This window comes from Scardinius erythrophthalmus, assembly GCF_964197995.2.
Source record: "Scardinius erythrophthalmus genome assembly, chromosome: 6".
Lineage (NCBI taxonomy): Eukaryota > Metazoa > Chordata > Actinopteri > Cypriniformes > Leuciscidae > Scardinius > Scardinius erythrophthalmus.
In genome coordinates, this window is record NC_138226.1 from 15,192,810 (window position 1) to 15,208,708 (window position 15,899).

At 38.5% G+C, this 15,899-nt stretch overlaps 1 protein-coding gene across 2 annotated transcripts in view; it reads left to right on the forward strand.

The window, feature by feature from the left end:
- The first annotated feature begins 816 nt into the window (after nucleotides 1–816).
- ankrd44 (ankyrin repeat domain 44) overlaps nucleotides 817–15,899 on the forward strand; it is a 28,397-nt gene continuing 13,314 nt past the window's right edge. For both annotated transcript variants that reach the window (XM_081367830.1, XM_081367829.1), the window contains exons 1-13: nucleotides 817–1,300; nucleotides 6,282–6,365; nucleotides 7,979–8,057; nucleotides 8,192–8,262; nucleotides 8,482–8,682; nucleotides 9,665–9,752; nucleotides 11,838–11,980; nucleotides 12,065–12,277; nucleotides 12,363–12,441; nucleotides 12,783–12,897; nucleotides 12,996–13,078; nucleotides 14,842–14,905; nucleotides 15,580–15,648. In XM_081367830.1, the coding sequence (XP_081223956.1) occupies nucleotides 1,274–1,300; nucleotides 6,282–6,365; nucleotides 7,979–8,057; nucleotides 8,192–8,262; nucleotides 8,482–8,682; nucleotides 9,665–9,752; nucleotides 11,838–11,980; nucleotides 12,065–12,277; nucleotides 12,363–12,441; nucleotides 12,783–12,897; nucleotides 12,996–13,078; nucleotides 14,842–14,905; nucleotides 15,580–15,648 (1,316 nt within the window). In that variant the 5' untranslated portion in view covers nucleotides 817–1,273. The remainder of the gene's footprint in view (nucleotides 1,301–6,281; nucleotides 6,366–7,978; nucleotides 8,058–8,191; nucleotides 8,263–8,481; nucleotides 8,683–9,664; nucleotides 9,753–11,837; nucleotides 11,981–12,064; nucleotides 12,278–12,362; nucleotides 12,442–12,782; nucleotides 12,898–12,995; nucleotides 13,079–14,841; nucleotides 14,906–15,579; nucleotides 15,649–15,899) is intronic.

Consider the following 15,899-nt stretch of genomic DNA (forward strand, 5'->3'; position numbering starts at 1 on the left):
GCTTATATTCAGATGTAAATATGAATTACAACCAATCAGAAACATTGACCAATGCCTCAGTTAAATAATTTGCTGCTTGTTGTTTGTTTTTAGCATGCACATAAAGAACTGTCATCAGCATATTTTTGAATATTAACAGATCCATGGACAGACTAAAGGCAGTCATTAATATATAAACCGAACAGGATAAGGCCCAAAATTACAGTTTAGATTGACTATTACCAACACGGACACTTTGCCTCCTATCTGATAAATATGATAGCTGTATTCTATGCGTAGATAGATGAAACCAGAGGACTTTGCTCTTTGAGAACTGATTCACTTAAGCAAATCGGTTCGTTCGGACAGTTCACTAAAACGATTCACGTAAACGTTGGAGTCATCACTCACTGTGATCGAGTCATTTAAAAGAACAGACTCACTAGAATGATTCATTCGTTCGTCAGACTAGCGAGGGCATCAGTGAGGCGATGATGATGATGATGATGATGATGATGATGATGATGGCCCCTCGGAAGAACTGACAATCCTGTGCATCAGATACAGAGGAGAAACAAAATAACAAAACCTACTATGGTGACGGAATAGTTAATGAATATTAATCAGGTTTTGGTGACGTTACTTCCTATTTTCCCTGAAGCATCCAGTCACATATCCTAATTAATATTCATGATTCAGTAGTTAATTCATAAGTCCGGTGTAGGATTTGTTAATTGGCCATCTCAACAGCGCCCACTTTACCTCTCAGCCAATCTGTTACCAATGTCGGTACTTTATTAATATTCATAAGTCAGGACTTTGCCATAGTAGGATCTCGAAAACAGCAAGGGGAAGCATACAAAAAACGCTGACTTCCTGTATTTTCTTATAACGAATGACACATATCGCAGGACATAAGCGAGTGGGATATAATATCTGAAATCGGTATCGCTGTTGTTGCCATTGCTGTCAATGCGGATTGTTTACAGCAGCCCTCGCATCCTTTCCTCCCTCCCCTTTTCCTCTTTCCCGGAGCGCCGGAGCGCTGGTGGTGAGGCAGCGGCCACAGCTGCTCACACTGACCGAAGATAGCGCCTGCAGACCCGGACACGGCCGTCACATCACCCCGGGCCCCTGGAGGGTGCGATCCACAGCAAAGCAGGAAGCAAGCTTTTGATGCCACATCATTGTGCAGCACCATCCTCTCGTGAAAAAAGCGAACAGGCTCGTCTGGATTTGATTAATCCTCACCTCTAGGTCTTTTCAGGAGTTTGGATGTGCTGTTTCACATGATATGGCTGTTCTTAAACTAGTCGACCAGGTAATTGCACAATGTTTTTTGAATTAACAATATATTTTTGATTGCAAAATGAACAGTTCAATTGGAGGATGTCATGTAGCTTATCTAACTAGGGCTTTGCACATGATTAAATGTGATTTTCAATGAATGCATAAAATACATCATGTGATGCTTCATATGCTTGCTACAGAAACTGCATGATGCATGTGCAGCACATGCAATTAGCTAAAACGACATTATTCTTGTTGGAAGATTAAGGTCTTCCTTGAAAGTCAAAAACGGTAACATCCTAAGCAATACGTGCAAGTCGTTCACATTTATTGCATAACTTGTGCAAGGAAAATGATCTGCTTTCGTCTAGAGAGAACAAACTTCCTGCTGTAGTGTGCTGTGATGCTGATGTTGATATGGCTCTTAAATCTAATCTGTACACCGATCCAGGTTTTGAGAGGATAAAAAAAAGAATCATTATATCATTATCAGCACACCTAGTCAGTTTTCTGTTTTAACTAGTGTAGTGTAAGTATTGTACCAATATATGGTTGAGCTCCACCCAGTTAAAGCTCAGATAGTCAAGTTCCTTTTTGTCATTAATATCATGATTGTTCATTGGATCTTTTGTTGTGGTAGTAGCAGTAATTTAGGTTCCAACAATGCTTTTTGTTTGCAGCCTAGTTAGTAAAAGACTGAATTCATTGCCATTTTTATCTGTGATATGTTGAATACTGCTGTTATATAAGCTATATTACACACTTGGAGTTACATGTTACATATTTTGAGACTAGTCACCTCCACTAATGGTTTGTTAGTTTTTCATGTGTCATTTGGTGGGCAAAAAGTGAGAAGGTTTAGTTTTTGTGTCGAGTAGACCTATTTCCCTAACGGTCAAGCGATGCCCTTATATCTAGACACTTGCTCATGTTTTAGGAGGTTGTCCTTGCAACAAGCAACTTGATGTCTATCAGGGGCCCCATGGACTTCATGTCAAGGTCAAGAAGATTTTTCAACTGTGAGAATGACATAATCTAAGTGTGCACTAAATCTTTGCACACTACACGGTTAAAAGAATGTTTCGGATTCAAACAAGTTAATCTATCGACAGCTTCATGTTGTTGATTGCCACAGAAAATAACACCAACTTGACTTGTCCTTCAATTTGTAATAACAAACAAAAATTGTGTGTACAGTAATGCATTTACAAAAATGGAATGAGATTCCAGAGGGTTTAAAAGCAGAAGTGTTCAGATCATATTTTTAATATAGCACTTTAATTAATTTGTTCGTACATGTTCATATTTGAGCTATAAAAAATATTTGTGGAAAAAAGTAATGTGCTAATCGCAGATGTGTACTTAATAACAAGCTTAATAACAAGTAAATATGTTCCAGAAAATATAATAGTTTGTTTTAGTATAATGATGATGTAAAGGCCAATTGTTTAATTTAGTTGTCTTCATAATATTAAATTTAATATTTTCCTCACACTGTAAATGGATCTTTATACATAAACATATACAGTTGCCTTTATATTTATCAATGAGTTCCCTCACAAGGGTATTATTGTAATTTGGGGGTCCTTAGTATGAAAAAGTTTGAAAACCCTTGGCCTAAATGAATCTTTAGTGGTGGTACAAGTGTTTTAGGTGGATGAACTTTGGTGTACTTCCGTTTATGCTTAAATAAAGCGTAAATGGAGGTATGGGAATAATTTACTGAGGGGAGTAGATTTTTTTACTGTCATGACAAGAGTTGAAAGATTGGATAATAATTTTACACATTTAGATTTTACATTCATTTATTTAGCAGACATTTTAACCAAAGAGGCTTAAAAATGGGGAACATCTCAAGTGTAGAATGTTGTAAAGTTGTAGTCTTGTGGCAATAAAAACGGTATTTTAACGTTTATTCTGGCACAGTGCCTTTCCCCTTAGACTTCTGCATTAAAGTGCATTAATATAAACGCATTTCTTGTTTGTTTTTACAGACTTAGACACAAGTTTAAATATTTTTTTGTGTGGTAATTGACACCATGCCCTAGACTTGCCTAACTTGCATTAAACTCATGCCATTAAGTTAATATGTGACACTAAATGTGTTCGGAGCGTCAGTAATGTTTACAGTCATTTTGGTCTTGTGTACAGTTTGATTTCCATATTTTGCCCCAAAGAGGAAAGGAACAGGAAGTTGTTGAATCTCAACATTCCCCCCTCATGCTTTTTTTGTAGTCTCAGAGGGTTACATGACACAAGTTCAGAGAGCCAGAGAGAGAGGAAATAGAGGATAGTGTGTTTACTGCAGACATCATCAGTGCTTAAGACTTTAGATGGTTCTGTTATGCTTTTCATGACATACATTATTTTTAGATTTTTAAGGTAAAAATGAAACCCATGCATGGATGAATTGTTCATAGATAGATTGAGTGAATTTCCATTTCATGCTGTGACTTTACACATCTGGGAAAAAATGCTGTCACAAGGAACTAGATTTCAGTTTTGCAGTTCATTTCAAATGAGACATCGGCAGTTCCTCATTTCTACTGTTTTGAAGAATAACCTGCAGTATCAAAAGTGGAGAAACCTCAGCCTTCATTGGCTAAGAAGGAAATTTAGCTCACTTCTATTGGGCGTAGAGGTAGATGATGGGAACGAGGAGTTGGGGGAAGGCCGTGTAGCCAAATGCATGTCAACAATGGCTTCAGTGTTGGAGCGTTTGGCTTTGGCATGGAGTGGTGCTGGGAGGTCGGGGAATGTCCTCATTTGTGATGAGCCCCGTCCAGATTGTGTGCTTGTGCCAGCGCTCAGCAATCTCGTCCTGAAGCTTTGCGGTGCCACAACACAGACAGCACTGTTGTCACCAGCTGTTGTGTTCTCTTTCAAGGGAGAGATGAGATGTGTGCTTGTGTATGCGATCAAGACAGAGGCAACATCTCATAGTGAAGAGAATTCAACACTGTGTCAATGCTCTCATAAAAGAGCTCAATAAGGATGGCCCGGTGCCAGCGTGAGAGAGTTTGGGCCAGTGCTGTGTTGTAAATCTTGCATTTGTTGATCTTGTGCATGTGGTTTTTTTATGCCTTGCAAACTTTAATATTTGGTTTTTTTTTCGAATTCTGCTGATTGAAATATGTCACCAAGAAATTTTGGGGGTTCAATGGTGGTCTAATTATTAATGGTATTGTTTTTTATATGATATCCTCTTAGAAAGTGCAGTTGCTCATATTTTGCTCTTTCATCGCTCAGGAGATGTTTCAGCTTGGTCTCAGATAAAAAATTTGGGGAGGAATGAAAACTGAATTGAGACAAATGGTTAACTTGCAGTAAATGTGAGGTCACATTTATTGTTATTCGGCCAATTTTCACAGGCGATACACGATGTGTTTGTGTATACACACTGCATAGCACTTGAAAATTGTATATATATGTATAATACACACACACACACACACACACACATATGTGTGTGTGTGTGTGTGTGTGTGTGTGTGTGTGTGTATGCGTGTATTTATATTTATAAGATTCATGAAAAGAAAAATGCATAAAATTGTTCTGCCTTTGGTTTTTTAGAGAGCTGAGTGACTTGAAATGACTAACAGAAATGACTGATGGCTTGTGGCGAATTGGCCCGGCAGAGATCGTTTTTTTATGGATGATGAAATGAGTTTGAAGTGAGTGGGTGTTAGATGGCCTGTTTCTGCTGCTGAAAATAGAGCAGATCTTAACAACACATCTCCTGTTGTCTCTACACCGAGTTTGTTTGCATGTGTGCATGATAAAGAAAAAGTGAAAGAGTGAAAGAAGCTTTTTGTTAGAAACATAGGCTATTTTGACATGCCTGAAAAAATGTATTTGTATTTTTCATTAAACATAACTTTTCTTTACAAAAAGCCATAATGTAACTCCATTACAGCTATCAATTCATATACTAGGGTTTGCCGTGTATGCTGATATACTGATAAGAGATTAAAAGTTGACACAATCCTCATCCGTAGTGTTGAGCCCTGAAACACCCTGTGTGTTAATTTGCATGTTGGCTTGACTGCATGTGTTCTGTTGTATAGCGGAAGTGAAAATGCTTTCCACGCTTCCTCTGTGTCGCTTCTGAGAAGGTGAAAAAAAGCAACAGGAAGTGAGATGTGGGGGTTATTGCAGATAGAGACACTGGAAGGATAGATGCAGCCAAGATTGGCTCAAACCACCTCTCCTCTCTTATCCCACGCGTGCATCAGATTATCATGCTTTTCATTGTGCTGCCATTAATGTTTGGAACTTGGCACTTGAATTCAAGAAAATAGCTGGAAAATACAGTTTGTAAATATATTTGGGTTCAGTTTAGTCTTTAGTCTCTCTCCATAAACAAGGATTGAAGGTGATAATTATGTAAAGGAAACATGACTTTAATTCAGTATGTGGTGCAAAGCTTCCTTGGGGCTCTTTGGGTCCTGATTTGGCCTCCCTGTAATGACGCCATTTTATGGAAATGGTGAGACTGTGTGGTTTCAAAGCCTACTTGTCTGGTTAGTGATTTGTGCTGAGAGAAACGGATTTGAAGAACTTATTTCACTGATTCTGAATGACAAACTTTTAAGTTATTCCAAACATTGGGTTTGTTTAATTAACATAAATATAATCTAGATTACCTAGAAAAAAAAATGCAACAACACTTACCATTGCATAACCTGCTGCCACAATGTATTGGTGGTTGCAAGGTTTGTTGCTGTATGATACAAAGCAGTTCTGAGTGGTTTTTAGTGTGTTCCTATGTGGTTGCTGGGGCGTTAGTAGGCGGTGTCCTTGGGTGTTATGGGTGGTTGCTAGCATTTGGGATTTGTTTAAATTTGTAACCTTAAAGGTGCAGTCACAAGGAAGGTCAGTCTATTGTCAGGACTAGTGTCGCAATGTATGAATCGTCAATAGTATAGCAACCAAGTTAACTTGACTTAAAACCAATGCTTCATGATTTTATTTTTTAATAACATGTTTAAATCATCTCTTGTTTTTCACAGCCACCCCTCGTCCAAGCCATCTTTAATGGAGACCCTGATGAGATTCGTATGCTCATATGTAAATCTGAAGACATCAATGCACTGGTATGAATCAGCTTCTTCTATTCTTCTTCTCACATGACTATATATCATCCTCTTTGTTCCCTGCAGCACAATAGTTGAGAAACCCCATGGAAAACAGCCAGAGATTTATATACATTTGTCTCAGTAAAGGCAACAGGACACAAAACAGTTTTCAAGGCCATTCTTCTTCCAGAATATTTATTTATTCTGCTTGTCTGTCTGTGTCCGCCCTAATGGCTCCAGCAAGAATTAGCTCGCTGTCTGAATGTTTTTTAAAGAGCCGCTGGACCAAAGTCATGATTTTAGGCTGCATGTGCAAACAGGTTCAGACAATACACACGTTGAGATGTCACCACCACAAGTGTGTGAGCACATTAGTACACGCTGACGTCCCCTTTAGCGATTGAAGAGAGCCAGTCAATGCTTCTTTGTTGTGGATCCCTTGCATTGACCCCCCAGTCAGCATATTCATTTGGTCTGTGTTAGAAGTGATCAAGTCTATGTCCAATTTTCTGTGAAAGCTTTGCAGTCCACAATGGGACTTTTGAAAATGTACAATATTTTGAGGTTTAAAAATAGTGGAATGTACTGTATAGGTCACATGAGTCTGGTTAGTGTGACTAATACTTCTAGCGCTGATGTAGATTTCCAATTGAAACAGGAAGTTAGGGTAAGACACATAGAATGGTTTAGCCTATCCTTTTTTTTATTAGCCAATAGCGTTTTGTATATGCCACAGCTTGCAAAATTTGATGTGTTGCTTGCTCTTGCTATGTAGTTATAGATGGTATTAAAGGGATATTTTGTCCATTTTATTGGACACAAAAAAATATACACCTCTAAGCGCAAGATACACTACCATTTAAACCAGGGGTGTCAAACTTAGTTCCTGGAGAGTCACTGTCCGGCAGAGTTTAGGTCCAACCCTTATTAAACACACATGGACCAGCTAATCAAGGTCTTCAAGATTACTAGAAACCAGTAAAGTAAAAACAGTAAAGATAGTAAAGACAGTAAAGACATCTATGATGCCTTTAAAAAAGATTTGTTGTGTTCTTTTGAACTTTTCATTCATTCAAAAATCCTGAAAAATGAAGTAGCACAACTGTTTTCAAAAAATATTTTAATAATAATAATAATTAAAAATATGTTTCTTGAGCACCAAATCAGCATTTTAGAATGATTTCTGAAGGATCATGTGATACTGAATACTGTAATGGCTGCTGAAAATTCAGCTTTGCCATCACAGGAATAAATTAGTTTAAAATATATTAAAACAGTCATTTTAAACTGTAATAATATCTCACAATATTACTTTTTTTTACTTTATTTTTGATTGGATAAATGCAGCCTTGGTGATCATTGGACATAAGAGACTTATTTCAAAAACATTAAAAAAATCGTACAGACCCCAAACTTTTGAACAACTGTCATAAATATTTATTCCTGGTAGAGGAAGACTGTAATTTCTAAATGTGTATGAACCTTTGAGAATACACTAGCATATAGAGAGGTTCAAAGCTCACAGACATGTAGTAAAAGTACATGTAGTTAATTTTTAACATTATCTTCCCACTTTCTTTTTCGATGTTTCTCACTCTGTTTTTGTTTGTTTGTTTTTCAATCTCTCTCAGGACCCTGATAAGCGTGCCCCCCTTCATGCAGCAGCGTTCCTCGGAGATGCTGAGATCACAGATCTCCTCATTGTGTCAGGTAGACCTGCTCTTTTTCTCTCTCCCTCCTTTCCTTCCCCACCTCCCTTCCATTGTAGCTTTACAGCATCTCATATAATAATAAATAGTTTATAGTTTTTATTGTTTAATGTGTCTTGTACTACTTCATTTTAGGGGCTCGGGTCAATGCCAAAGACAACATGTGGTTGACTCCACTCCACAGGGCAGTGGCATCACGTAGCGAGGTGGGCTTAGTTTTTAAACACGCAAAAACATGTTTGAATGAGAAACAGCTGCTGTGTGATGTTGTCACGCGCCAGGATGCCTTTAAAACAGTGCTATTCGTATGCAGCAACTCCTGTGTGATTAGAGATGTTTTTTTTCCAACCCTGGATGCTGATTGGTCAAAATTCTTCTACAGCTGTTACAGTTGTCGACAATCGTTTTCTTTTGCACAAATCTAGGACGCCGTTCGCGTGTTGATCCGTCATTCTGCCGATGTTAATGCACGGGACAAGAACTGGCAGACTCCGCTGCATGTCGCATCCGCCAACAAGGCCCTGCGCTGTGCTGAAGTCATCATCCCGCTCCTGAGCAGCGTCAATGTTTCAGATCGCGGGGGACGCACCGCCCTACACCACGCTGCCCTCAATGGACACACGGAGGTATTGCTAAATATTTTTGCTTAATTCATAGCAATACAGAATTAGATTATATTTTATTTTGGTACAGTTTAACGCAATAAGTGTTGCAAGTCCAAAGGACTGAGGCAGCGAAGCTCCAACTGGGCAATTGACTTTTAGATACAAAGCCACTTGCCCGCCCTTACAAAAAATAAGTATACTTCAAGTTCATTTATTAAGTATACTTAAAGTTCAAGTATATTTTAAGTATTCTTTATGTATTAAGTAATTTGATCCGGAGATTTTGTACTAGAAGATGTGTCATTGCAACCTCTACAGTATAACAGTGAAAACATGGATAGCTGGAAAATTCAGTCAATGGTGGGGACAGTAGATTTGAAGTAAAGTCCTATGTACACTACCTTTGGACTAGCCTGCACAAAATTTCACATACTCAAAATTAGGAACATATTAGTTTTTTTTATATATATATCAATATTTTCAAACAATGTAAGTTTATAAGACAGTATGTAAAACTTGCCAAAAGTATTTAGTTGGCTGCTCAATCAAAAGAGTAAACATAACTACAAACAAAGTATACTTTTAAGCATATCTCAATCAAAATATTGAGAACAAGAATTGGCCTAATACTTAGTATAAGTCAGTATAAGTCAGGTATACTTAAGTGCAATTTTAAGTATATTTCTGAGAAGTACATAAAAAGTAGACTGAAATTATTACTAATAGTACACTAATAATAATACAAAATTTCGTGAGGGTGCTGCTAAATACTTCCCACACTGCATTGTCAAGATAGTGTGACATTTATTGAGCTCTCAACAATGCAGAATGGTTTAGAAAGTCATTATATAAATTGTGATACAAACACGCAGCACACAATAAGAGCTTCAGGAGACCCATAATTACTGGTGCATTATTGGCTCATGCTTTATGCATTCTCTCCTCCATTTCTCCATCTCAGTCATTGTCACTTTAATTCAATTTCCTTTCTCTCTATCTTCAGATGGTTAGCCTTCTCCTGGCCAAGGGTGCCAACATCAACGCCTTTGATAAGAAAGACTGCCGTGCACTGCACTGGGCAGCGTATATGGGTGAGGGAATGATCCTATAAAAACTGTGACATGTATGCCCTTGTTGTCTTTTGTTTTCATTGGGATACAAAAGGAGATGTTCATGCTGCTCTCTTCCATTCAAATGTGAAAAATAGTTACGCGAGGGGGCTGATAAGCTCCATAAAGGGCATCAAATCACCACTCAAGTAGTCCATACTACTTTCATACTAACTCTACAATAATACTGTAATTGTTGTTAGAATGCAGTTAGAATGACATTTTTTTTAAACTAGTCCGAAGCAGAATTCTTGGAGGTCTCCAAACATACACAGCAGCCTTTCGTTACTGAACGAATCATTTAAGTGAATAACCCATTCATAAGGACAGTCACTTGTTTCATTTTAGAATGAATCAGCCGTTTCTAACGAGTCATTCAAATGCCACCTCAGATGCAGTTTCTGTGGCATCTCTGCTGTGCGGAATTGCATTTTGTTGATACTGGTTTCATTTGATTGGTAATGGCCTATAGTGCCTTATTATTCTAATTGAATTTATTAATTTAATATAAGAATTTGACATAAAAGATCCTAAAAGATTTCTGTTACTGCTGTGAACTAAACACTGTACAGTTTACTCTTTCACTGCAATATTCTGAAAACGAAAATCTTTGGGAGTCAGTTTTCCACGACAGGCCCAAACCAGCCAAGGAACTAGCATGAAAACACTCTCAGCAAAATGTTGTCTAATTGTCGTAATCAACTAGCCTGGCTAACGTCAGACCTCTTTCTCATTGAGACGTGGTCTGGGAACCACATGTTCATTTTCTCATATTTGAGGCGTGGTTTACGAATGCCCAGAGCCGTTTATTGGGCGCTACTAATGTCTATCAAATGCGCCTGTACGTAGCTCATAGCCAATCGTTTCAATTATACCAGATGACGTACAGGACTATGCAAAAGTTTAGACACCCATGCTAAAGTTGACTAAAAAGAGGAATAAAAAATCATCTTTTGGAAATAGAACTTAATGCCTTAATTAAAAAAATTAGGAAAAATCCAACTTTTAAGGACACCAATTTTCTTTGTGAATGAATAATGTATCATAAATAAATAAATGTTCTTTCTTAAAATACAGGGTGCATAAGTTTGGACACCCCTATGTTAAATTCCCATAGAGGCAGGCAGATTTTTATTTTTAAAGGCCAGTTACTTCATGGATCCAGGATACTATGCATCCTGATAAAGTTCCCTTGGCCTTTGGAATTTAAATTGCCCCACATCACCATATGATGATGTCATACCTAGAGATTGGCATGGAGTACTTTCCATAAGATCATCTCTCAATGCAAATCAAACCAGCTATTAGGCTAACTGAAATAAAACCATGGCAATCTCTAGGTATGGTGAAGAAGACGAAATAAAATTGCGTTCTAAACTACTTAGAACACTATCTAAGGCTGCATCGAAAGGTAACTTCGCGTCTGATGCCATGTTGGAACCATAGATACAGTATAAACAAACTGTTTTGGTGTGTCGCATAGACGTCGTCATTGTCTTGCTGCTCCCTCCCCGTTCTGTGATTGGTTCCCTTTTTGAGGGGAAAATCTGGTCCATGGAATCCAGGCTGCCTAGCAGCGTGAATAAAATCGCGCTGCGTGCAAGGCAGCATGGGGAAACCCAGGCTAGTTATTAACAAAATCCCCCCAAAATATTGAGATATCATTACTGGTCAGTATCGCACAACCAAAAATGCTAATTATGTGCAATATTCCAAGTCAAAAAGAAATTAGCACTTGCGAACATTCATATTGGTTTTCCCTCAAACAATGGCATTGCTTCAGAAGACTTATATTATGTTGTGCACAAGTCGTATGGACTAGTTTATAGAGCTTTTATTGTGTTTTTTGTCCTTTTCCGAGTTTGCCGGACCTTGGTCACTTTCTGATTTTGTTTTATGGAAAGAAGTCAGCATTCTGGAAAACATCTCCTTCTGTGTTCCACAGAATCGGGTTTGAAATGACATGATGGAGAGTAACTAATAACAGATTTTTCTTTTTTGGGTGAACTGTTTAATCTGCTATATCTGTGTTTATGTGTTCATGAGCTCCTCTCTATACTCTTGCAGGTCACTTAGATGTAGTGTGTTTATTGGTGAGTCAAGGGGCCGAGATCAGCTGCAAGGACAAGAGGGGATACACACCTCTACATGCTGCTGCTTCCAACGGTCAGATCGCTGTGGTGAAACATCTACTTAGCCTGGCTGTAGAGGTACTTAGGATGCAAATAGATACATATAGGGAGGAGAGCATTGGGTCATTGGACTTACCATTACATTGTATGCTTCACTCGTAGATCGATGAAGCCAATGCCTTTGGGAACACAGCGCTGCATGTGGCGTGTTTTAATGGACAGGACGCAGTGGTCAGCGAGCTGATCGACTATGGTGCTAATGTTTGTCAGCCAAATAACAAGGGATTCACACCTCTCCACTTTGCTGCTGCGTCCACCCATGGTGCCCTGTGTCTGGAGTTCCTGGTCAACAGTGGAGCTGATGTCAACGTCCAGGTATGCTCAACTTGGACTAAATATAGACAGACCGTCCATATCCTGTGTTCTGTATGCTAATAAACATTCTGTGATGTTTCCTCAGAGTCGAGATGGGAAAAGCCCTCTTCATCTGACGGCAGTGCACGGACGATTCACACGCTCCCAGACGCTCATCCAAAACGGTAAAGCTGTTTTTAGCCGGCTGAAGGACCATTCACACAGAATGCGTTTTTGCAGTTAAAATGAGAGACACATGTCAGTGGTAAAAAAGGCAAGGTCTGGAGACACGTTTTTTAAAATAGGAACAGCACAAGAATCTACAAAAAAAGCAAGACAAGTTCAGCGGCCAAACATGTCTGTCTACCATGTGTTTACATAGAAAAAGAATGGAAAATTTGCTCAGTGGAATGGAAACCGTTCTGTGTGTACAGCCCCTAAAATGTCTGAATCTAAACTGCATTTGATTTTGATATGCACTGATTTGCAGGCGCATTGTGAGTACAGTTGTGTGTTTTTGATACAGGTGGAGAGATTGACTGTGTTGATAAGGATGGAAACACTCCGCTGCACGTTGCTGCTCGATATGGCCATGAACTTTTAATAAACACTCTAATCACGAGTGGAGCTGACTGCACCAGGTTTGACTGCATTTGGATCTTTGTTACAAATATTGGTAAAGCATCATAACTTGTTGTCTCTGATAGACTCTTTCATTCTCCCCTATATTCTTCTGCAGAAGAGGGGTTCACGGCATGTTCCCCTTGCATCTGGCCGCTCTGAATGCTCATGCCGACTGCTGCCGGAAACTCCTCTCCTCAGGTACTAACTATGCCACCAAATCACACTAGTTGCACTGCATTAATATAACAATGTAAACCTAGCGGAAACCATTTTTGCTTAAAATGTGCTTGTAATATACACATTAAGCTCAAGCAGAAAATGCTAATTTGAATCTGACTCTGGACATTTCCTGATCCCATTCCTTTTACTTCTCCCCATTATTTCCTGTTCTTTCTATAGGACTTTACTTTACTCTACTGAAAGAAGTCTCTTATGCTTACCCAGTCTGCATGTATATGATCAAATAGAGTAAAAAAGTAATATTGTTTAATCTTATTACAATTGATATATTCTATTTGAATATATTTTAAAATGTAATGTATACCTGTCATGACAAAGCTGAATTTTCAGCAGCCATTACTCCAGTCTTCAGTGTATGCTTATTATAAATAATTCTTCTTATTATATATATATAAAAAAAATCATGATTGCTTGATGAATAGAACATTCAAAAGAACAGCATTTATTTGAAATATAAATATTTTGAAACATAAATACAAAGCTCTGTCATGAAACTGTAGATGATAGGTCCTTAACTCAACCTGCTTGCAATCACATCATTCTATATATGGCACTGCTGATTGGTTCCTGCTGTATCAATAACCAATGAGCTCACGTGCTCAACCAAGTTGCAGCATGCTTTCAGAAACTCCACCTTCCCCAGCTTCACTTGTATAGATCTGCTATGGGTAATTCATGTATGCAATATTGTACAGCAGCAGCATGTCTTACTTGCAGAATAGCAGATCTGGCGGAATAGCAAATCAACATTGTCATGCCCATTACCATGCCTAACAGTCCGAGAGTTGTCATGACTGAAATGTCTTTACTGCCACTTTCGATCAATTTGATGATTTGAATAAAATAATTAATCCTTTCAGAATAAAATTATTTGCAAAGGTGATAGATTGAATGTCATTGACCACATATCACACCAGGTCTGGGAGACTTTGAGCACTCGTTATTAAGGGCCTGTTTTGTACTTTGGTAACCTTCCCAGAAAACAGCAAAGGGAGGACCAACTCCATATTGATGCCCATGATTTTGAAATGAAATAATCAGTAATCACTGGCAATGGTCCACATACTTTTGGCCATATAGTATTGTTGTCTATATTGAGATGAGGAGGGAACCAAGTACTGAACCAAGAGGTACCCCTCAAATTGATGTGAATCAGACAACCCTCCTCTTTAAAGAAATGCTTCATACTACTCTTTGTGTTAAATGGTGTTCTTCTTTATGTAATAAGGTTTATTCTGTGAGTTAAAGATATTTTGTCTGAAATGATTGGCATGAATTTTTCCTCATGTCTCTGCTGAAGTCTGGAATGCCCTAATTTCTGTGTGCTTGCTTCACTTGGACTCTTGATTGTTGTAGAGGAAACATGAGATTGAATGTAGATGCTGTATATCTGTACTTTTAAATCATTCTGTTTGATTGCACACATTTGTGTTCTCACCTGTGTGAGCGATGTGTGTTTGTCTTGTGTTTTCTGTGTGCACTGTCTTTGTTTTTCCTGCACTAACATACTTTCTCTCTCTGTCTCTCTTTCTCTCACATTGTCTCTTTTTTGGACTCCTTTTTCCCCATTTCATTCTTTCCCCCTCCTGCGGTCTGACACTGTGACTGTCTGCGTCTGATTGTGGGGGCACTGCATCCTTCCTCCCCATCTTGTCATTCCTCTACAGGACGGAGGTATAGCATAATGTGTCCTCTCAATAATGACTCGGTCCTGTCTGCAGGCTATCAAATCGATACACCAGACAACCTTGGGAGGACATGTCTACACGCTGCGGCTGCGGGCGGGTGAGTCTGTCTGTCTTGCAGACAGCCCTGTTAAATGTGGAAAAAAATACATGTCTAATAAGATGTGATCAGGTGTTGTGCTGGTGTTAGCTAAGCTTACTTTTCAAAAACATTTCAAAAATGCAAAAAAAGGAAGGAACAATCTCTTATCCAATCTGACCAAAAAATATATAATAAACTTAGCTTAGCTGAAATTAAAAACGGTATATTTCAAGTGTGCATACACATTGTAGAGCTAGGTAGAGTTAGGTAGAGTCTTAGCCAATAAGGTGACTGAACCTTTTAGCTGAAAGGCGGAACATCTTTTGCTACATCTGCCATATTGAGCATTGCTATTTCTTCCTTTTGTTTTTCTTTAAGAGGTCTGTCTAGTTCCTTATTCTGTTTCTGATTGGACCTTTATATAGTGCAATTATATTATGTGGAATTAGATACAAAATGTAGAAGTCTTTAAGTTATATATACCCAAAAACAATTCCTAAAAATGCATGAATACAACATCACAACTAATTATTAAATTTCTCTCTCTCTCTCTCTCTCTCTCTCTCTCTCTCTCTCTCTCTCTCTCTCTCTCTCTCTCTCTCTCTCTCTCTCTCTCTCTCTCTCTCTCTCTCTCTCTCTCTCTCTCTCTCTCTCTCTCTCTCTCTCTCTCTCTCTCTCTCTCTCTCTCTCAGTAATGTGGAATGTGTGAAGCTACTACTTAGCAGTGGAGCTGATCATAACCACAGGGACAAACATGGAAGGTGAGTTATGGGTAAATGTGAGACATGTACTGTACATCAGGATAATTGCTCATTCACTTTTCATGCCTGTGCTCACTTCAGCTGCAGTTAAAGAACTGAATCTTCTACATAGATAATACAACATCTGGGGTATTCGTTGTGTAAGGCTGGAATCTTACGCTGCTATTTTGAACCAGTAATCGGAACAAAAGGCAGTTGAAGGATAACGTGTATAATTCAAATATTTATCTGACTCCAATATAATTAATCTG